The sequence below is a fragment of the Triturus cristatus genome, chromosome 12 (assembly GCF_964204655.1).
Source record: "Triturus cristatus chromosome 12, aTriCri1.1, whole genome shotgun sequence".
Taxonomy (NCBI): Eukaryota; Metazoa; Chordata; class Amphibia; order Caudata; family Salamandridae; genus Triturus; species Triturus cristatus.
In genome coordinates, this window is record NC_140595.1 from 582,769,642 (window position 1) to 582,791,990 (window position 22,349).

The following is a 22,349-nucleotide window of genomic DNA, read 5'->3' on the forward strand; positions in this document are numbered from 1 at the left end:
AGCATGAGCCGAAAAGAACAGAGCATAACAAGACATTATGTGAGACAGAAGTTGCTGGTTTTGTAAATGGACAGTGCATATTTTCACTTCTCCGTACAAATATCATAACAAGCTATTTGCCTTCATGACCTTTCTTTCCACTACGTATTAAGGTTTCCTTTTGATAACAGCATGTTCAGGTTTGATGGGGCAAGGTTGCCCATGTAACAAAATAAATTAGAAAAAAGCAAACATCCTAGGTCTAATGCAGTATTTGCATGCATTTGCGAAATGTCACTTTTCTAGTCTTCTTTGAATTCTTTGTCCAATCTTGGAGTTAAAGCGTTACACGTTCCCCGCAGGCAAGTGGTAAGTGTCACATTTATGATTATCACTGTATATCCTATATGCAGAAGGATGTGAATCAGGGCTCTCACTGTAGGAAATAGGCTATAACTTAATGTACAGTCTTACTTCATGCCTCAGTACATAACTTGGGTCAGAAGGGACTCACTGAAGACTATTTCGACCCTCACGAATCCCGACATGTTAATCATACTCTCATAGCATGTAAAGCACTTTGATACCTTCAGGTCTAGCTAGCACTTATAAAACTAAAAATAAATACATTAAATAAAATGTTGGGGTGTGGACGGCTAATTCATATTTGATGGGCTTTGACAAAAATGTGCCCCTTTTAGTAAGAAAAACTGAGCCACTTCAAAGAGGTCCGGGGCACCCCGAATGAATGCACTCCAGGTTTTTTTTAACTGTGTCATGAGATACTGCATCAATCCCAGCACATCCCTTTGCCCTTCTTCAACATATTACATTTTAGAACTACATTGTGATTAGCCACTTATTGAAAGAGCAGAGCTGCAGAGTAAATTCAGGTTGTGGGCATATCGAAATTGGATAAGCATTTGACCTGCCATTAAGCTATTTTCTTTATACAAGATCTGGTGCCCCTTGAATTTTCACTTAACCACAATTGGAAACTTAACAATTTACCCTGAGGATCCAAGCCCTGCAGTTTTGGGATTGTGAAGTAGGATGAGGAGGTGACAGGGGGAGAAGCGATGGCAGAGAGATGGGTGTTGAGCGCCATCGAGCCACCTCACATCTTGGAGTCTTTACTACTGGGTAGTTTGTCATGGGGACACAAATGGGTGGGGAAAGAGGGCAGGGGTGTTTAAGCTGCTTTCCTTTAAAAGCTGTACTATTGGCTTGTTGTTTTTCTTCTTCTTAGTTTTCTATTTAACATGGAGAGAGAGAAGCAACCTGAGTTTTTGTTGTGTGTTATAATAGCTGTTCTCATCATATAAATTACAATACAAAAAGAAATGTGCATGCATGCTCAAAATAATTGCCCACAACATATTACTCACCTATTCACAGCACAAAGACATCCACACACACAAATGAACAGAAAACCAATGTTTTAATTACCTGATATTTTTGTCATTGTTCAGCAAGAAACGGCCCAGAATGTTTATAGCCAACACCTGTGGGGAAGAGTACATTTGGTCAGCAATCGATGTGCATTTTTCCGGCTCCGAGGATATGCATACCTTACCATTATTTCAGTTTAATTCCAATGTACATTGAATAAATACATCATACATGAGAAGTGAAACATAAGATGGGAGGAAGCACAAATCAACAGAGAAGAGGGTATGAGGTAAAGTGTAGTCTGCGCATAATGATGAAATGGCGGTGGGCGAGTAAAACTGAATTAGGTCCAACATAAAGTGTAATGTAACACATATTTCTAATATGTTCACAGAGAAAAAATGTGACCAAAAGAGGGGCAATAAAAATACCACCTACTCGTAAGCCACTCTCAGATTTTATGTCCATGATAGTAAGTACTGTCTCATACAGAATAGCATTTCCCACATTTTTACTGGTTTCTGTATTTGTTGCGACCTGAAAGAGAAATGAGATGAGATTAGACTACTGGAGAGAGCAGAGAAATTAAATGGGAGATTCTGACAACTGTTTTCTTCACTGCCCAATTTACTCACAGTTTGTCAGTAATTTGACTGAACCAGCAGTAACAAAGTGAAAATGTAACAGCTGTCAATAGTGGGTGACTGTCCGTTCAAGCAATATGAATATAGATCGCTTTACATAGCACATTTGCATTATACTAATTCCTTAAAAAAACTAAGTACAAACATTGGACACCAACAGCCAAACCACTTTTTAGACTTAATTTAGGGCAAGTAAATTATGGGGAGAATTGGGAGTCCCATTTAAGGCTGATAAAATATTACTTGCCTGTAGCCACAATCCATAAGCGCTGGTATTTTTCACAGTTTGTTCTGCTTGAATTAAATGCAAGAAAAAAGGCTCAGAGAACTGAATGTTTTCCGTTGGTGAATGTGGTGTTTTGGAGTTCATGAGATTGAATTTTGATAAGGGAGACTCAGCCTTCCATTCTTCTAGGAAGTGTAGATCTAGTACCTAATTTCAAGTGCTTAGAAAAGATACAAGTACAGTACTAAGCGTTATACAAACAAAACGCAGGCTATTTTCCATCAGGCCGTGATCCCCCAGTAATATTACACGCAGCATAATCCACTCCCTCTAGTGACCTTCCTATTTCAAAACGTGAAAGCACAATTGTGTGATGTTTAGAAGCATAAAAGGTGTACCTCAAGAAGAGGATGAGGTAGGGGAGAGGCTACAGTGAGGACCCATGCAGACTTGTCCTTAACAAGCTCCTGATGCCGGGAGAATTTCCACACGCAATCGTCACAATGCCTGGTTCAGTAAAGCCAGGTGGCTCAACGCAGCAGCCAGAGGAAGCGGTGTGGTGCGGCACCTCCCAAAACTGAAGATATCACAAGAGTCGAGCCCAAAGACCAGGAAATATGGCTGTGCTGCTAGGCCCCCCTCACTGTTGGGAGAGGAATGCAAGATGACTGCCCATCATACTTCACCAGAAACAAAGACGGAATTGGTGACCCAATCTGAAACATGGATGACGCTCTACTTATCCTGGAACATGCACAACCCCAAAGCAGATTAAAATGGTCAAATCAAACCCTTGAAATGAAGAGGGGAACAACCCGAAGAACAATGGAATACAAGGAAGAGTGAAGTAGCGCAGAGGCAGTTCCACCCTCCTCCCTCTTAGAGAGAAGGTTGCATGAGACAGCAGAAATAATCAGAAATAAAGCTATCACTGCAAGCCAACATTTTAGGACAAGGACTGACAGCATACATGAAGCACCAGCCAGAAGTCAAGAATGGGTGGATCTAGGAGACAGTAACAATTAATAACCTGGCACCCCCCGAGATGGGTCTTAAGAGCCACTAAGGAAAACGCACCATGGAAGGCTATATAAAAGCCAAATATCACGAATCTGAGTCCCAGACAGAAACTGCCCCATAGAGGCTCCTCTGAATCAATAGGCAATTACCAGAAGCAACTTGATACTCTCCACTACCATGCTACGACATCGCTAAAAAGGCAGAACACCCAAAGGCCCCTGCACAAACAATGCTGAACACTCATAAACCTTCATATCAATACAATAACCCCTCCCCACAATCACTGGCTGGCGACATCACCTGACCCAGTTCTAGAGGAAGAATAGGGATTACATACACTAAAGGCGACATTCACCTCCTGATTGAAGAGTTCAGGAAAGAAATGCGGTCAATAAGACAGGTCTTTGCAAACTCATTTTAATGGGCTGGATCACTTATCCTAAAAGTAGGACAGCAGAGTAGAAGAACTGAAGGTGGTGACTGAGGAGAACGCCCATGAGAATAGGATAGTGTAACATAAAAGAACAACACCCATCCCTGCGGGACAAGAGTGGTGATGGGGAGAAATGTCAGGCAGAACAACTTATAAATTAAAGAGTTCCAGAATCTGTCCTAGACTATGAATGAGAATAATTTCTGAAGGGACTGTTCTGCTTCTCACACCAAGACGACACCACTATTGAACTAGACCAAGCCCACAGAGTTTACAAAAACTACCAAATTAAGAATAATCTGACTCCAGATGTCTTAACTACCATTTACTTCTTCAAACTCAAGGCAGAGATTGGAAAAGCAGTGCATAAAGCGGAACCATTATCATTCAGGGGAGACAATCTTTGTATCAGAAAGTATCAACATGACCCTAGCCAAGCAAGTCCTTAGGTGGTAAAGAGAGTATCTGAGGGCCGAATAGATAAAGTATACGTGAAAATTTCTCTTTAGACTGCTTTCTCAACTGTTCTCCAGAGAAGTGATCAAGTTACTAAAATCTGGAATAAGAGAAAGACAGGCTAGAAGAATCGACGAGGGATTACGGAGTGGAACGGCAATGGCAAAGATCCAGCAGAGCAAAGAAAAACATGAGTGAAGATTGGAAACCGAACTAGAACCTGAGGTCACAACTGCCCCATTGGCAGCTGCCTGAGTCTAGCCTTTCCCGGGGAGGCTCACACCTCCATGGCTGGTGCCGAAGATGGCAGAAACATACGCTTACGTTGTGTGGGCATTTGGACTGACCCATAGAGCACCTGACCTCAAACAGTTTCAATCTAACCTTTCTACGAGCATGTCAATGGTAGTCCACCCACCCACTCTTTAAGACACAAACACAATGGGTCTATCATGGTGAGATTCAAAAGAACACAATGTTACTTGTGTGTCATAAATAGATCAAATGTTAACCTTTAAGAGGTCTGTTAGATGCTTCTGTTTTTCAATTTTTTTAGATTTGATATTATTCAGAACACTACAGAGCTAATGCCATGCCACTGAGGTAGGCTTTGTAGGTCAAGGATGAGCTAAGAGGGTGGATGAAGAATTGCGCTGTGAATAGAGAGCAGGATATACTTAGGGAGACACATCAAGTATCCCTAGACATACAGAGGCTGAAATCGAGGTTTTATCCCATTTGACAGCACAATATAAGTTCAGGAGTGTTGACATTCTTTTCAAGTCGGATTCCCCTTTAGGCTGGAATCTACTCGCAGAGACAATGAAGGAAGGGTAATGTGCCTATGGGGAACCCTCTACAGTCAGACTTGCACAATATTTTCAGTCTATGCCCTAATGACAACAAAAGAAACACTTAACTCAAACTTTTCTCACCAGAATAGTCAATGTCACTAGTGAGGATTTGGTCATCTTAGGTTACCTCAACCTAGCACGTGATCTGACATATCATCCCCTTCCTGGTATCAGGCAAACACCCCTCTATCATTAAAGACATGTATCACAACCTTAAGCCCTTTCCGACATATGGTGAACCACTCACCCTGCCCTTTTTTCTTTTTTAAGTGACCGATGAAATGCTTAAATTTCTATCAGCCACTGGTAATTACTAAGGCTGCATCCCAGTCCATCAGTTTCTTTGCCCACCATGCCATCTCGTTTTCGACCCAGCCACATACAAATCAGCCTTGGTCCCGCTCCAATAGGAACAGTCCAACGTAAGGACTGAAATTGGCAGTCGAGACTTGACTGTTTGTATTAGAGCAGGACAAACGCTGATTTGCATTTGCCTGGGTCTAATCTGAGGTGGCATGGTGGGCAAAAACAAACTATAGACGGGGGCATGGTCCAAGTAATTACCAGTGGATGAAATTAGTTCAAGCATTCCATCCATCACTCTTATATTCCTCAGTCAAATGAGGCACAGCATTAGCCCAATGAAGAGCAAACTATGACCAGAGCAACAGTAGCATTGTTGTTTTCAAACAGAAAGGGTTTCAGTTCAGCTGATGAATATAAAAACACCTGGCTGCTGTGAGTAAGCGGACATCCTTCAAGGATAGGCACCTGTCACATTATCCCAAGAGTTTTTACTTTATGGGAAATGTTTATTAAAGTTTCACCCAGTTTCCCAGTTATATGATCTTCACTAATAACCATTCCATTGATTTTGAACCTATAAGAAGCAGTTCAATTTAGTTTGCAATCTGAACCAACCACATCAGCTTCACTCACCTCCTTTCCAACGTTTGGCAGGAGATGAATACAAGTTAAAGCCACCAAAGAGTGCAATCACTAGCTAGGCATTGTCAATACAGACATTGAAGCTGACCATAAGTGATTTCAAAAAGCTATGTAAGGGAAGCTTATAATGCTGAGAGTTTTTTTTATCCATATGGTGACCAGTTTGAGGACTTTGCCATCCGAGGGGGGTGGGGGATGTCATTATGCAGACTGTATGAAGCAAGAGAGTCACGGTCACTTGAGCCTTGAATCATATTCTCATGTACTGCGATTATATTAATTGCTCCAAGACTTGTTTAGGTGAAAATTTGGACTACAGTGATAGAACTCCTAGTAGTGTAACACAGAGACTTGCATTGGACAAGAAGGGAATTCTTCCATCATTACTTTCAGCCAATACAATTCTCTGACAGATGGTGTTGCAGGGATTCTGCTCATGCACAGAACTATGCGCAGGAAACCAGGAACTCAGTGAATTGCGGTGTACCAAAAACTCACCACAGTACCCAGAACCCCAATCCGACTAGCATCAGTGTCCCATTCGTTATCCGTATTCTCTCGGAGCTCCCAATGTATAGAAAACCCAGAACAAGCGACTTCGAGTACTCTCAGGATGGTGGGAATTAGAAATACCAGTTCGTTATTATTCTCATATCAGTCCACAACAAGAGTAATCAGAGACACAGTAAAGTTTAAAATGTTTATTTTATTAACTACGTGTCCTAAGATGCTGTACTTTGGCTAACATAAGCAGACAAATGATTAAAATTAAAACCATCAGCATTGTTACAATAGCATAGAAAATGAAGGGAGAAATCATATTACAAATGACAGTGGAATACAACCACCCTCCCTTCGCTAGTGAGCTAGTATTATTATACTAATAGAATGTCTCTAGGTTTAAATGAGGAACCCCATACCGTAAAGATCAGCTTAGGTGAATCACATCACAGGATCAGCTTTGCTCTGCGCCTGGAAAAGTTCTTCTCCAGAATGTGTATCTAACGCATGCAAATTGCAATAATAAAGGCTCTCAACTTTCAGATATTTGCAGCTGTGTGCGTGTTATGGCTAGAGAGTGGGCCGATCAACCTGAACTCAAAAACATACATTGTTTGGTGGCTCAGACCGTCTCTGCACACAATGTTCAGACCAGGCCGCAGTGCACGTCTAGGGATGTGAACAACTGACAGTTCCCATGTGAAGAAAAGGCAAGCAAGCAAGCAGTTTTCAAATAATAACATGTATCTGCAGTGTCCTGTGCAAAAGCAGAAAGAAGTGGCAAGATGGCGTTTCTAACATCTAACGCGCTTATGCTAACATAGCAATGTATCTAAAACACTGCCTCCACTACACCCCCCCCCCTCCTTGGTCGGACCACAAACTAATAGGGATACAATCAAGGAACGCAGAGTTCAAGTTCGAAAGAGCGGAACCAAGTGCATGTATTGGAACTCCAAAAAAAGGGGAGTGAACGTTCGAATAAAAACCGTAAAAAAACCCAAAAGGAAGGGTAAAAAAAAATGAAATAAAAAGTCGTAACATTTTGCAAAGGCTCAGCGAGCCCAATGTGAGTCGTACAAGTGAAGTCGGACAACATCCAAGTTAATCCATTAACGTGTAAGCACAGTAAGTAGCGACAGCTTCCAAGAGAAAGTCATTGGAACGTTCTGGAAAAGTGTCCGCCATCCAGTCTAACAAGGTAAACAAACATACATGTTCCTCGACAACTGGGGCCTCTAGCACAATCAGAGGACAACTGGTGTGTTCAAGATAACTTCTTGCCAAGAAGTCATACGCTGCCGTACCGATGTCCCAATTCCCAAGGAATCCATGTGCCTCTCCACAGGCCATGATCCTGACACCAGAACAGTCCAACTCATGTACCACTAAGGGACTCATCAGTCGATCATAATCCGAGGCAGGAGACACAGAGTTTGAAAAGCACAAATCCAGAGCCCATTCGAATGGACAATCTAAGCAATGAAAAACAGGTTGTACGCAAGTAAAATAGGAAAACCGGAAGGACAAGCCATAGGCTATGCTCAGGGTTGCCAGTGGTAATGTTCCATAATATTTAAGCATCCGGTTACGAAGATGGAGCAGCCGGTACAGGCTGTCGTGTGACAAAAATTGTGCAGCCATTGTGCAGTACGCAGATCAACAACAGCACACCAGCCGTGAGGGCGAGAATCAACGGGAGCCCGCCAAAGACGCTGGAAAAGATAGAATGAAAAAATGCCGGTATCGCACTAAAAATAGTTTGGAAGGAGGTCACGAGGCCGGAGCCCACAACTTTGAAAAAATGTACCAAGCCAGTTGTTGACGAGGCATTAAATATAGCTTGAATGAGGGCACCGAAATGTAGTGGGAGATCAGTATTTAAAAGCGCATGCACCTCGGTGCGGATGTTTGCTACGTGAAGGACAAATGTTTCACGGAACGAAGTCAGAGCGACTTCTTTTTGAGACAATAGAGCACTTATTCTGCTCATCTTGTTGAACTCTGCTTTCAAGGTTGGAATTGAAGGCCAGATGGACATATCCAGCCGCCCATGCGGGGGTGGGAAAAGGAAATTTTTACAGCAGACTACTCTCTGTGATTCAGTCACAATGTAGGGAATTTCCACTAGCATACCGCAGCAAGCCTCGTTATTTAAAAGCAAATAACTACTGTTAGCCAACAACGTGAAAGAGGGTGTAATAGCTGGCACTGGAATCACTTTCAGGACGCATGATAAATTGGGTGCAATCACATTGCACGCGCCATGCAATTGGATGTGTCTACAGACTACAGAGTGATCAGGTGTGGAAGTGCATTCCTCAGCCTTCAAATAAACCTCTTTACCTTCTCTCATGCACCTGTATGCAAATGGGAGTGACCAAACTTCATGCAGGAAAGCTGTACCCAACAGTTCATATCTGTCTAGGGCATAATGTTTCATGTACGAACTGAATTTAAACGAAGGAAACGGCAATGTGATTAACCCGTGGATAAGCCACACAACGGAGTTCAATTCGGCCACAGAGAAAGGCAAAGGTTCTAACTTTTCAATATGAAGTAATGAGTATTTTGCATCTTTCATGGACATGAATTGTTGTTTCGCAGTTAGATTAAAGGGAAGGAATAAAGATGAAGTATTCATGTAGTCCCAGGGGACTTTCCCACCCTTTAACGTTTGCAAAGTCCATGCAAACTGCATGATAGAACGTAATTGATTTTGACCATGATACAAAACAGACATATCATCCTGCACAATATCAACAACAGATGAAACAATATTATCTAATGTGTAAATTCTGGAAGAAAGGGTGTTAATGCTATTATCGATAACATCCAGAACTTTTTCCAAATTGGCCTGGTCAATGGCTCTCAATCTGGAAGCCGCGTCAATTTGAGATAATTTCCAAACTTCGTTATAAACAGCATACACCCACCTTTTGGACCTGCCACCTACAGGACCCTTAACAAAATCATTCAAATCTATTTTGCCATTTAAATTAGATAAATGAAGTTTAACAGGTGCCAGGGTGGAATGTTGCAGCCAAGATTGGCATAACTTCCCCACAGAGTAGGTAGTAACAGAATGGGAAGATTCAAAGCGGGGGTCTACGCGAACCTGCGTATACCCAGGTTGCGGACCCAGAAAACGATGTTGACAGGAATCTGAGCTTGTCTGCCAAGTCAACCATCCTTCAGAATGTAATTTGGAAATATTGAAGGATGTCTTAGTAATGTATGACTGCAACGCATCAAGGGACAGATCTGTATGATTATCCCAATTTGGATAAGCACCCAGATCTGGAATAGCGGGGTAATTCAGTTTTTTAGAGGTAGCCAATCCAAAGCAGGGGGTCTGAAAAATAGTCTAATTCAAAAATAATATATGGTTTGGGATGAGGCAGGCACGATGTAAAGCTTCAGTTCCTTGTACCTGCCATGGTTTAGAACCCCAAACAGATTTAAGATCAATAGTAGCTTTCCACTGATCATAACCCTTGATAGCCAAATCATCCATAAACGATTTGGAATACAATAATTTAGTGTGTGTCAGCCTCACCTTTGATGAAGCTTCTGCTGCCACTTTAAAATAAAAGGCGGCAGGGTTAGAAACACCGAAATCAGGAAAATAAGCAAATTTGTTCACCAATGTGTTGGAGCCGCCTTGCATTGGCGTCGGAAAATGTTCCCATTGGGTATAATTTACAACATTTCGAAACGTATTGGCCTTATGTAGGAAATGATGGCCATAATGTTGATAGCAAAACAGTTCCCCATAATTAGCAGTGTCTAAATACAAATCTTCAGCATCAAAAGCGGCATAATATTTCAAATCAGAAAGGAATATGCTACTTACCAGTATGCATCTGTTCTTGGCATGTAGAGCTGCAGAGTTGTACACTTTGCATAGATCGCCATCTGGTGTTGGGCCCGGATGTTTGCAGTTTGTTTTTGTTCTTTGGACAGTCTTTGGAAGTCACGAGTTCGGTGACTCCTCCTTCGGTCGGTACTGCGCATGGGCTTCGGCTCCATCCTCAGATTGTTTTTCGCCAGCAGGGAAATGATGGAGCGTAGTAATAACAGTGAGAAACCCATGTGTGTTGTATCTAAATAAGATAGACTGGAATGGATACAGGTAGCCGGGGAGGCGGGTGGGCGTGTACAACTCTGCAGCTCTACATGCCAAGAACAGATGCATACTGGTAAGTAGCATATTCCGTTCGAGGCATATGAGCTGCAGATTGTACACTTTGCATAGATTATATAGCAGTACCCAACCTTAGCGGCGACCACCGGTATCCGTTGCAGCGGTTTGAAATAGTGTCTTTAGTACAGCCTGGCCCACACTAGCTTGTTGCTTGGAATGCACGTCTACACAGTAATGTTTTGTTAAGGTGTGCGGTGTTGACCATGCGGCTTTGCAGATGTCATCTAAGGGTATATTCCCTAGAAAAGCCATAGAAGCCCCTAACGTTCTAGTAGAGTGGGCTTTAGGTGGAACAGATAATGTTCTTTTTGCCTTTTGATAGCAAATTTGTATGCACTTTACAATCCACCTAGCTATCCCTGATTTAGAGATGGGGTTGCCTTTATGCGGTGTAGAGAAGGAAACAAACAATTGTTTAGTTTTCCTGAAAGGTTGCGTTCTCTGTATGTAGTACAGTAAAGCCCTCTTAACATCAAGTGTATGTAGAGCCCTTTCCGCAACAGATTGAGATTGCGAGAAAAAAACAGGTAATTCCACCGATTGATTGAGATGGAAGGGGGAAATGACCTTGGGCAGAAACTTTGGATTTGTACGAAGTATGCCTTTGCTGTGATGTATTTGTAAGAAGGGTTCCTGTATAGTGAACGCTTGTATTTCACTCACCCTTCTAAGGGAAGTGATGGCCACTAGAAAAGCTGTTTTCCAGGTGAGGAACTGTAGCTCGCATTTATGCAGTGGTTCGAAGGGCGGACCCATTAGCCTTGTAAGAACTACATTTAGATTCCATACAGGAGAAGGCGGTGCCCTGGGTGGAATTATGCGTTTAAGGCCTTCCATAAAGGCTTTAATAGCAGGCACCCTGAACAGTGATAAATGCTGTCTGTTTTGCAGGTAAGCAGCAATCGCTGCTAGGTGTAAGCGTATGGAAGAGTATGCCAGGTTACACCTTTGAAGATGGAGCAGATAGCATATAATGTGTTGTATGGATGCATCTAAAGGGTTGATTGTATTGTTACGGCAGTAAACAACAAATCTTTTCCACTTTGCGGCATAGCATGTTCGAGTGGTAGGACGTCTGGCTTCCTTGATAATATTCATGCAGTCAGGGGGAAGGTTAAGGTACCCAAATTCTAAGATTTCAGGAGCCAGATCGCAAGGTTGAGCTGCGCTGGGTCCGGGTGTCTGATTTCTCCATGGTTCTGAGTTAGGAGGCATGGGGACAGGTGCAGTTTTTGGTGTGGTACCACTGATAGTTGTAATAGTGTGGTGTACCATGGCTGCCTGGCCCATGTTGGGGCTACCAGAATGAGCGTGAGGGAGTGCTGTTGCAGTTTCCTGACCACTAATGGAATTAGTGGGAGAGGTGGAAAGGCGTATGCAAATCTGCCTGACCAGTTCATCCATATCGCATTGCCTTTGGACAATGGGTGTGGGTATCTGGCGGCGAAGCTTGGGCATTTTTTGTTTTCGTGGGTGGCGAAGAGGTCTATCTGAGGATGCCCCCACTTGTGGAAGAATGGGTGAAGAACTTGTGGATGCAGTTCCCATTCGTGTATTTGTTGCGTTTGTCTGCTGAGCAGATCTGCCATGGTGTTTTGTATGCCTGGGACGTGCTGTGCCAGGAGAAAGATGTTTTGTGGAATTGCCCATCTCCATATGCTCTGGGCTAAGCGGGAGACCAGGGGAGAGTGTCCCCCCCCCTGTTTTTGAATATAATACATTGCAGTCATATTGTCTGTGCGAATGAGGACTGCTTTGGCTGAAATCTGTTTTTGAAAGGGTTTTAGGGCTAGAAAGATCGCCAAGAGCTCCAGATGATTGATGTGGAGCAACTTTTGCTGTGGCGTCCATAGACCTTGCATTGTGAGGTGTAGGAGGTGCGCTCCCCAGCCGGAGAGCGATGCGTCTGCTGTTAGAATCACCTGAGGAACCGGGTCCAGGAACGGCCGCCCTTTGGAAAGGTTTGTGGTGTTCCACCACTGCAGAGAGTGATGGGTGCGGCCGTCTACCAACACCAGATCCGTCAGCTGTCCTTGGGCCTGGTTCCACTGTTGTGCTAGGCACTCTTGGAGCGGACGCATGTGGAGTCTTGCATGGGGCACTATGAAGATGCAAGATGCCATCATCCCTATTAGCGTCAAATACTCTCGCAGGGAGAGAGTGCTGAGCAATGAACGTTTGGCGCAAGGCTTTTATGCTTGCGATCCTGGCTGCGTTGGGATAGGCTATACCTTTGGAGGGGTCTATAGTGGCCCCGAGATATTGCTTTGTGTGAGATGGTACGAGGTGGGACTTTTGGTAGTTCACCGTGAAGCCTAGCTGGTGGAGCAGTTGGATGGTGCTGTTTGTATGTTGCACACATTGGTCGTAGGACGCGGCTTTTATCAGCCAGTCGTCTAAGTAAGGGAAGACATGAATATGCTGACTTCTGAGGTGTGCTGCTACTACCGCTAGGCATTTGGTAAACACCCGTGGTGCGGTGGTGACCCCGAAGGGGAGAACCGTGAATTGGTAATGCTGACCGTCCACCACAAACCTGGGGTACTTCCTGTGAGAAGGGTGTATTGGAATGTGAAAGTATGCGTCTTTCAGATCCAAGGTAGTGAGAAAGTCTCCCTGACAGAGGAGTGGGAGGACTTGTTGTAGGGTGACCATGTGGAAATGGTCTGAATGTATGTATGCATTTAGAGGCCGGAGGTCCAGAATGGGCCTCAGGGTCCCGTCTTTTTTCGGTATTAGAAAATACAGAGAGTAGACCCCTAGATTTTGCTGATTGACGGGACCTGCTCTATAACGTGTTTTTGGAGGAGGGAGAGCACCTCCTGTTTGAGCAGTGTGGAATGTTCCTGAGACATTGGACGGTGCCTTGGTGGGATTTTGGGTGGGGTAGATGTTAGCTCGAGACAGTACCCTGACCGAATAATTTGGGTCACCCATTTGTCCGATGTTATGGACTCCCAGGCGTGGATAAAGTGTTGCAGTCTGCCCCCGACCGGAGTGGGATGGTCTGGGGGGAGCGGAAGGAAGTCATTGTGTGGGCGGGGTGGCAGAACGGGTGGTGTTAGTTTTGCCCCTGCCCTTGTTGTTGCCCCTGTATCCACCCCTTTGGTAGCCCTTTGAGAAGGTGTTTTGAGGAGGGGACTTGTAGGAGGTAGAGGCGCTATCGGTGGAGTAGCCTCTGCCTGTGCTACGAAAGGACGAACGCCGAAAGGAGTGTTTAGGGGTCTGTGATTGTAATGCCCCCATAGACTTTGCTGTGTCCGTGTCCTTTTTCATTTTTTCTAATGCTTCGTCCACCTTTGGCCCAAAGAGATTTTGTTGGTCAAAGGGGTGATTTAGTATGGATGCCTGGACTTCTGGCTTGAACCCTGAGATCCTGAGCCAGGCATGACGACGAAGCAGGACACTAGTATTTATGGCTCTAGAAGCAGTGTCCGCTGCATCGAGGGCACATTTAATGGAGGTGTTAGTAATGAACTTTCCCTCCTGTATTAGGTCATGAGCTTTACGTTTGTGTTTTTCCGGGAGGTGCTGCATAAGAGCCTCAAGCTCATCGTAGTGTGCTCTGTCATAACGCGCAAGCAGCGCTTGTGTATTCGCAATGCGCCAGATGTTCGCGGCTTGCGAGGCAGTGCGTTTACCAGACGCATCTAGGAGTTTTGATTCCTTATCTGGCGGTGGGGCCTCACCTGAGGACTGGGAATTAGACCGCTTTCTAGCCGTGGACACAACTAGGGAATCTAAGGGAGCAGGGCCCTTAATGTATGTAGGGTCTGTGGGTGCTGCTTTGTACTTTTTTTCTATCCTGGGGTTTAAGACCCTGGCCCTGACCGGGTCTTTGAACACCTCTGCAGCATGTTTGGTGACACCCTTAAGCATGGGCAGGATGGCTGTGGACTTATCCTGAATATCAAATGTATCCAGTAAGAAGTCGTCTTCCACTGGTTCGCTATGTAGTTCCACCCCGTGGTAGTGTGCTGCTCTCTGCACTAAGTGGTGAAACCCTAGTGAGTCCTCTGGGGGAGATGGCCTGGATGGGTATAGGTCATCTTGAGGCACATCTGGTATGTCAGGGTTTTGGTAATCTTCCCATGGGTCTGGGGTCCCCGGTGGTGTGGGGTCCATTGGGGCATCCGCCGGGTCATAATCTGGATCCCCGTAATCCGGATCTGGGGACGGGGTCGGGGAGTGATGAGGCAAGGGTGGCGGAGACCTAGGAGGGAGAGGAGGTGGAAGAGGTGGAGGAGGAGGAGGAGGAGGTGTAGGAGGTGGTGGGGAGGGCACTCTGAGAGATGTGGCAGAGTCCTTCCGCTTGGGTGGTGGAGGAGGAGCTGGTGTGTCAAGACGTCTTTTCTTGACAGTCAAAGTCAATAGCCCAGTCTTTGGATCCTTGGATAAGGTTTTTTGATAAGGATCGGGTGTAAAAAGGTCCGGTGGCGCCGAATCGTCCGCTGGCGCCGATGTTTTGGGAGCCGAGGATTTGGGTGGTTTCTATGCGCCATGTTTTTTTGGAACCTCCGGTTTTTTCGGCGTCGAGGTAGGCTTCGGCGCCGGAGCGTCGGTGCCGAGGGATTTGTGCTTGTGTTTCGTCGGCACCGAAAGTCCAGGCTTCGGCACCGGTGGCTTCGGAGTCGAGCTAGGCGGCACTTTCTTCGGTGCCGAACGGTGTTTATCGGCACCAGGAATCGGCTGGCTCGAGCCCGAGCTGCCGTGAGACTTGTGAGGCTTCGACACCGGGCCCGAAGGTGGGGTGATAGAAGCTGCGTGTTTGGTTTTCCCCAGGCCCGAAGGCCAGGGTGTAACCGGAGTCTCTTTGGATTTGGGCGCGGGGGTGGGAGGGGGTAGAGTACTCACGACCCTCTGCGCCGGTGTGATGTCCTCCAGGTCTCAGTCGTCGGCCTCGGAAGCGCTGACGATGTCTTCCTCCTGCTCGGTGTGGTGTTGCCCCGAAGCCTCGGTGTCGTCTCCGAAGATGTCTGGTGGAGCCGCGCTCGATGAGTGCGCCATGGTGCGTCGAGCTCTTCGATCCCGGATGGTCTTTTTTGATCGAAAAGACTTACAGGCGGGGCAGTCTCTAGCCTCGTGTTCTGGAGAGAGGCAAAGGTTACACACCTGATGGAGGTCGGTGTGGGGAAATTTAGACCCACATTTTGGGCACTTTTTGAACGGAGTCCTTTCCATCGGCCAGGACCGGAGTCGAGGAGGGCCCGAAGGCCGGTGCCGATGTGTGGAATCAAGAAAAGTGCCTCTTCGAGAGTTGAAGATAGATGAAGAAACTCGATAAACGAGGATTTTCCGTCGAGGCTGGAACCGTAGAAGTTCGAAGCCGGAGCACGAAGTATCACATCCGAGCCCGATGGCGGAAAAAAACAATCTGAGGATGGAGCCGAAGCCCATGCGCAGTACGGACCAAAGGAGGAGTCACCGAACTCGTGACTTCCAAAGACTGTCCAAAGAACAAAAATAAACTGCAAACATCTGGGCCCAACACCAGATGGCGATCTATGCAAAGTGTACAATCTGCAGCTCATATGCCTCGAACATAATGTTTCTATTGCCTGAACGTCTTAATCATCAGAACGGATGTTTTGTTTCACAACATCACCCATAGAAACACGAAGAACGTTCGGAACATTAATAACCTCAGTGGGTCCATGAATTTGAAATTTAACAGCATCCCACACAATCCCATCTAACACAGGCCAGGTAGTAATATTCACAAAAGTCTGGTCCCTCTTCATTATGTGTGATGAGGAATGGGGGGCCAAAGTTCCATCAATTAGTCTAATTGTAGATCTTTCCTTCAGGTAGTGTCCATTCACGAGACGAAAAAATACCACCACAAATCCAATGGACATAAACAAAAAGATACATATGAGCACCAGCCAAATGCAAGTCCAAGGGGGAATCAAAACATTTCTTTTAAACCAAACAGCAAAAATAGAAACTTTTGATGGAGCTCTGGAAGTCATAGAGTTAGTGTCAAAGGAGAAACGTGACTGGTTAACTGCGGTAGATTGTAAAACAGGCAATGACACTTCTGTGGGATAAGCATACTCAGTATCTTCAGGCAGACCACCAGCCGGTCTGGCAACAAAGGATCAGCAACTGTATGCATCTCGATGGCAATATCAGACATGGTGTCAGAAGCCGGAGCCAAAACAGAATTTCTCAGCATCGCAGGGCAAGAAACCGCTGGAGTCATACTAAGAAGAATCGGCCACTCGCTGTAGTTTGACATTGTCAATGGAGATGTACCTGTTATCCTTGCGACCAGGAAGTGGAGGTAAAATGACTGTTCTTGTACCCTGCACGCCAAGCACTGGAACCGGGGCACGATAAGAGGGGCCGAACTCCTTCTCGTTCTCCACCTTCTCACGGACCAGGTCTCCAACTCGAGGTAGCCAGCCGACTACCGGAATCTGAAGCGCAGCATCAGATGTGGAGGGCAAGTGTTCTTTCGCGAGACTGTCTCTGGTCTCTTTTAGACTCTGTAATACAGCACAGTGATCATCTACGCCAAAGGGTGCAGGAGACGCTGCCATGTCTAGACCATTAAGGTCCAGGACAAACATTTTTATGCCAAAGAGCATCATGTATGGGGTCCGCCCACCCAGGGACCTTCTAGGGAGATTATTAAGTGCACGGTGAACGTTATACAGATGGGCTAAAACCCTGGCTGTCAAGGATTGCTTTAAGTCACGGTTCATTCGTTCCACTACACTATTACCCTCAGGTCGGTATGGAGACGAAAATTTGACTTGGACCCCCAAGGATTTCATGGCTTCTTTGTACGCCTTGGAGGCGAACGCAGGGCCTTGATCAGAATGAAAGGTACCACATGCAAAAATTCCCACAAAGACACTCAAATCCCTTATGACAGTACGAGCTTCAGCACTCCTTTGAGGCCATACCCAGAGAAAACGTGTGCACGAATCCACTGCAACTAAGATGTATTTCTACGCAGTATCGGAGGAGAAAGGACCGCAGTGATCTAAATAAACACATCCAAGTGGTTTATTAGATATGTACAACTGAGTTTGTGGTGGGCGTGCAGCAGTCGAAGGTTTAATCTGCTGGCAAATGTCACAAACAAGAACATAAGTGCGAGTTTGTTTATACAATCCGCGCCACCAGTAATGCTGTTGTAATTGAGTAACAGTAGGAGACACGCCGGCATGGGCAGAGGCCATACCCTCGTGAGCCGCTGTTATCAAGGACGGTCTGCAGTCCGCGTTGGGAATTACTCTGTCACCAAGGTCGTTAATTCTCACATACGGGACGTTATCAGGAGTGATAATGGTACAGAGAAGGGAAACCTCTTGGGTAATTACGTCCCTTCTCTGTAGCAGCAATAGCTACCAAGATGTCATCATCAATCTTACTTTTGAATCTTGTAACTGCTGCTACCAGATATGTCGCCACTGCTGTTTTCGCTGCCTCGTCCGCCAAGCTGTTGCCGACAGCGTGGACACCAACTCGCTGGTGACCAAGAGTGTTAATTACATTCACGAGAGGCAGATGTTGTTTAAGTTTTGAAACTCGAACCCAAAGCATTTTATGCTTAATTGTGCTACCCTTGGAATCACGATATTCATTCTGAGACCAAAAGAATAGATTGTCGTTAAAAGACTGAACACAGTAAAACGAGTCACTCACTATAAGAGTAGTAACTCGAGGATCAGCAAACTCCAGTGCAAACACCAGAGCACGGAGCTCTGCCAACTGTGCGGTACAATCACCCAATGACTGCGTATGCAAGACATCAGACTTGAATTCTCCATTCACGAAAGTACCTGCCACAATCGCGCAGGCTGCTGAATAGGCATGCTTCGATTCCGTCGCCGGTTGCGCCGAACCGTCAGTATAAATGACACAATGGTAATCTTCAAGCGTACGCAAAGACAGAGGAGCCGGATGAACAAATTCATACTGCAAGTACTCCGGAGTCGGCAATGAGGCATCAAAGATATAGGTGACATCTGGCGATGTCAAAGAAGTGGCCCACTGTATCCAACGTGGATGCAAAGCTTTAGCATTAGGTACACTGGCCTTTGTCACTGCCTCTAGAGCAGGATATGGTGTGACCCCCAACATGCATTTTCCTTGCGACAGCGCTTGTTCTTTAAGAATCGCCATCTGCACTGCAGTCAAAACTTTTTCGACTGTGGAAAAGCGCAGTTCAGCCGAAGTGTACAGGTGTGATTTGTAGGCAATGGGGACTGTGTCGCCCTCATTGAACATTAAGTACGTGAAACCCACTGCGCCTGGCACAATTCTTATTACCAGGTTAGTGTGGTTATCACATGTCAGAAAGTATTTCGAAGCAAGAAGATCAGCTTGCAAAGATTGCAAAATAGCTGAATGCTCTGGCAGCCAGCTCGCTTTGGAAAAAGTAGGTTGTACCAAGGCATACAACGGCTTGATACGCTGGGCATAATCGGGAATGTACGTACGACCGAAATTCAGAAAGATCAGCTAAGACTGTAATTTTTTCAGTGTTGTAGGAGCACGCAAGCATGCGCACTTCGAGAAAGTGAGGAGCTAACCCTCGACCCTCATTGTTGAGCTCGTAGCCCAAAGACAACACTGTATATTCTGCAATGTGAGACTTCGCAAAGTTGAATTTGTAACCGAAGTCTGCAAACATAATAATGCGATCAACGCGACACAGATGCGGCCACAACTCGTCGTCTGTGAGATAGATATCATTAACATACGAGTACGCATCAGGGTCAATGCTCTCTAACAGAGAGACAACACGTGTGGCAAAGACGCCAGAGCTGTTTTTATAGCCCATGGCTAACCTCTTAACCCCTTCGATGCGCATGACGGAGCGGATCCTTCATGCGCATCGGTTGCGCTGTGCGTATGACGGAACCGCTCCGTCATGGCCCCGCCCGCGCAATAGAACCTTCAGCACAGCGCGGTAATCCACGCCGCGCTGAAGGGGTTAAACTGTTTTTGTTTGCCGCCAGAGGTAAACGCTGTCCACGGACTACTAATAGAGGACAGGTTATGGCTGTAAAAGCCATTGGATATGTCAAGTGTGGTCTTAAACCTTTTTCTCACGAGACTATCAACGAGGGCAGAACTGTGGGCATTCTGTACTGCACATGTCCGACAATCTGAGTTCAAATGCCGGAAATCCAAAACTAGGCGGTACCACTCATCAGGCTTCGTTACAGTGAATAAAGGATTATTCATTGGTGACACACGTTTCAATAACACCCTGATATTCCAATTGATCAAGGATTTCCGCGACGTGAGATCTAGCTTCGCGGCGCATGGGATATTGGGGCTGCGGCTGGAGCATGGACCGTAAAGGAATCTCATGGCTTGGAGACAATTTATCCCACCCAACCCGAGTACAGTACAACGACGGAGCAAGCACATGAGCCCACTCTTCGGCAAACCTTTCAGCGTGTTCCTTTGGCACTGTGTGCGCAAAGGACGGGAGGATTACCTCCTCCCCTCTAGGAGCATCCAAAATGAAAGCCGGGGGCCAGTCCGCCTCCGCTAAGAGAATATCATAGGAAGAGGTCAGATTATCCCAAAAAATCCCTTGTATTGTACATTGTATGTCTCCTTCAATTAAAAGGACTATGTCAAATAGCCTATCAGGGGGAGCCACTCTAGTGTCAGCAGTTTCTACAGTAATGAACGTGTCAGTTGCTGTCGCCTCCAGATATGGACGCAGTGCTTGCCGCACTACTGTAACCTCCGCCGCGCTGTCGAGCAGCGTTAGTGACCATTTCAGGTTCCGAAGCTGCGTTCTCACCATCTGTGGCATACCTCGCTGTTAGTGCAGCAACTTTCTTCTTCTGAAACGGGGGACGTTGACGTGCAAACTCGTCCTGCTTACCTTTACCGTCAGGCTGACGGGGCTGCTCACGTCCTTGTTAGGCACCCAGACCCTTGCCACGTTCTCTGCCACCGGACTGTGAGACCGATGTTTCCTGTGAAGAACGAGGAGAACGTTGTTCAGTAACCTGAAATCTATCAGGTGACCTAATATTAGTGCGATCGCGCAAATCGTATGTGCGTTCACCACTCGCCTGTACTGGAGACGCAGGACGAGACCCCTGTTTCTGTTGCTGCTTTCCCTGTTTCTTTGTTCGCCAATTTTGTTTAGGAAAAGTTGGACGATCGTCTTTGACAGACGAACTCACTCTGCTGTTTTAAGTCTGGAATGACAATAGTTGGCTTAATCCCTAAACTACTGCGGCCAATAGTTCTATAAGCTTCCGCAATAATTTTAGGCAACTCTCGGGGCTTATCGAGCTCATCGACGCGGGCTAAGCCATTAGCCACTTGAAATTGCACCACATCTCCCTTGAGATTACCAAGAAACGAGAGTGGCAACTACGTCGAACCCACAGACAAGCCGCATCCCCGGACCGTGTTGATCTTGAACACGTTTGATGACGGAGGGAAGCACAGCCATAGATGGGGTGCCGAAGCACTTCAAGTAGACCGCTTCAAAAACCTTACCCCAGTTGTCACAATCGGACACCTCTGGGACTAAGTCTTTCTGCAAACTTATGGTGAGGATCCTGTGTTTCTGCACAGGAGTAGAGTGCAGAAATACTGCTTCTAGCTGGTCAAATTTCTCAGCAAGCCAATAAGGTAAATCGTCCTTATTCTGGGGGCGCTTGCCCATTACCGAATTAACCATGACGGGACTAACAACAACCCCGGCCTGGCCAGCTGGCTGACCCGCAACAGCAGGTGCCCCCACCTGCACGTTGCGCGAGACGTATTGCACTAAAGCCCTATACACAGTAATCAGGGCTGTATGGAGGACACGCAACTCATCCACCGCAACATTCAAATACCGAGGATGAGACGTAAATCCGGCCAACACTGGCCAAGAGCCCCTGGAATTGACAAAGGGCCCATTCTAACCGGTGTAACCGCATGGGGAAGGGAGCCATTAAACCAAATACGATGCTGCCAAGCAGAAATAGGAATTTCTTGCGTCCTATATGGCGTATAGTTTACTGGGAGCCGCGTGGGGGTATAGGAGTGAAACGTATCATCGTCCACATTTACCGCCGGCATAGTCACCCAAGAGTAAAACAACTCGTAAGGATATGACGCATCGGCACTCACCACAAAAAGAACGGCCATCCCACCATCCGGCACCCCAAACTGCGTCAAATGATGCCGCAGAGGTGTTCGGCTATGCGTATCAATATCGAACGCTATAAGGACACAGAAAAGAACAACAATGGATTTTACAGTAACACAAGGGTTCAGAAATATTAAAACCTTTTTAATTAACAAGCTTGAGGGAACCTATTGTACAAACAGGTAGGCTAAGACCGTCACTCCCGCTATCTGGAAATAAGAGTAAGGGTGTCGTGGACTAATATAAGCACTACTAAGGCATTTCAAATCAAAAGACCAAACGTTAGGTGCGCCATGTTGCAGAGATTCTGCTCATGCACAGAACTATGCGCAGGAAACCAGGATCTCAGTGAATTGCGGTGTACCAAAAACTCACCTCAGTACCCAGAACCCCAATCCGACTAGCATCAGTGTCCCATTCGTTATCCGTATTCTCTCGGAGCTCCCAATGTATAGAAAACCCAGAACAAGCGACTTCGAGTACTCTCAGGATGGTGGGAATTAGAAATACCAGTTCGTTATTATTCTCATATCAGTCCACAACAAGAGTAATCAG

At 45.9% G+C, this 22,349-nt stretch overlaps 1 protein-coding gene across 4 annotated transcripts in view; it reads right to left on the reverse strand.

Annotated features, from left to right (window-relative positions):
• AP1G1 (adaptor related protein complex 1 subunit gamma 1) overlaps positions 1-22,349 on the reverse strand; it is a 691,372-nt gene that overhangs the window by 360,316 nt on the left and 308,707 nt on the right. For all 4 annotated transcript variants that reach the window (XM_085636792.1, XM_085636794.1, XM_085636795.1 and 1 more), the window contains 2 exons: positions 1,810-1,908; positions 1,429-1,484 (listed from right to left, as the gene is read on the reverse strand). In XM_085636792.1, coding sequence (XP_085492918.1) covers positions 1,429-1,484; positions 1,810-1,908 — 155 coding nt within the window. The remainder of the gene's footprint in view (positions 1-1,428; positions 1,485-1,809; positions 1,909-22,349) is intronic.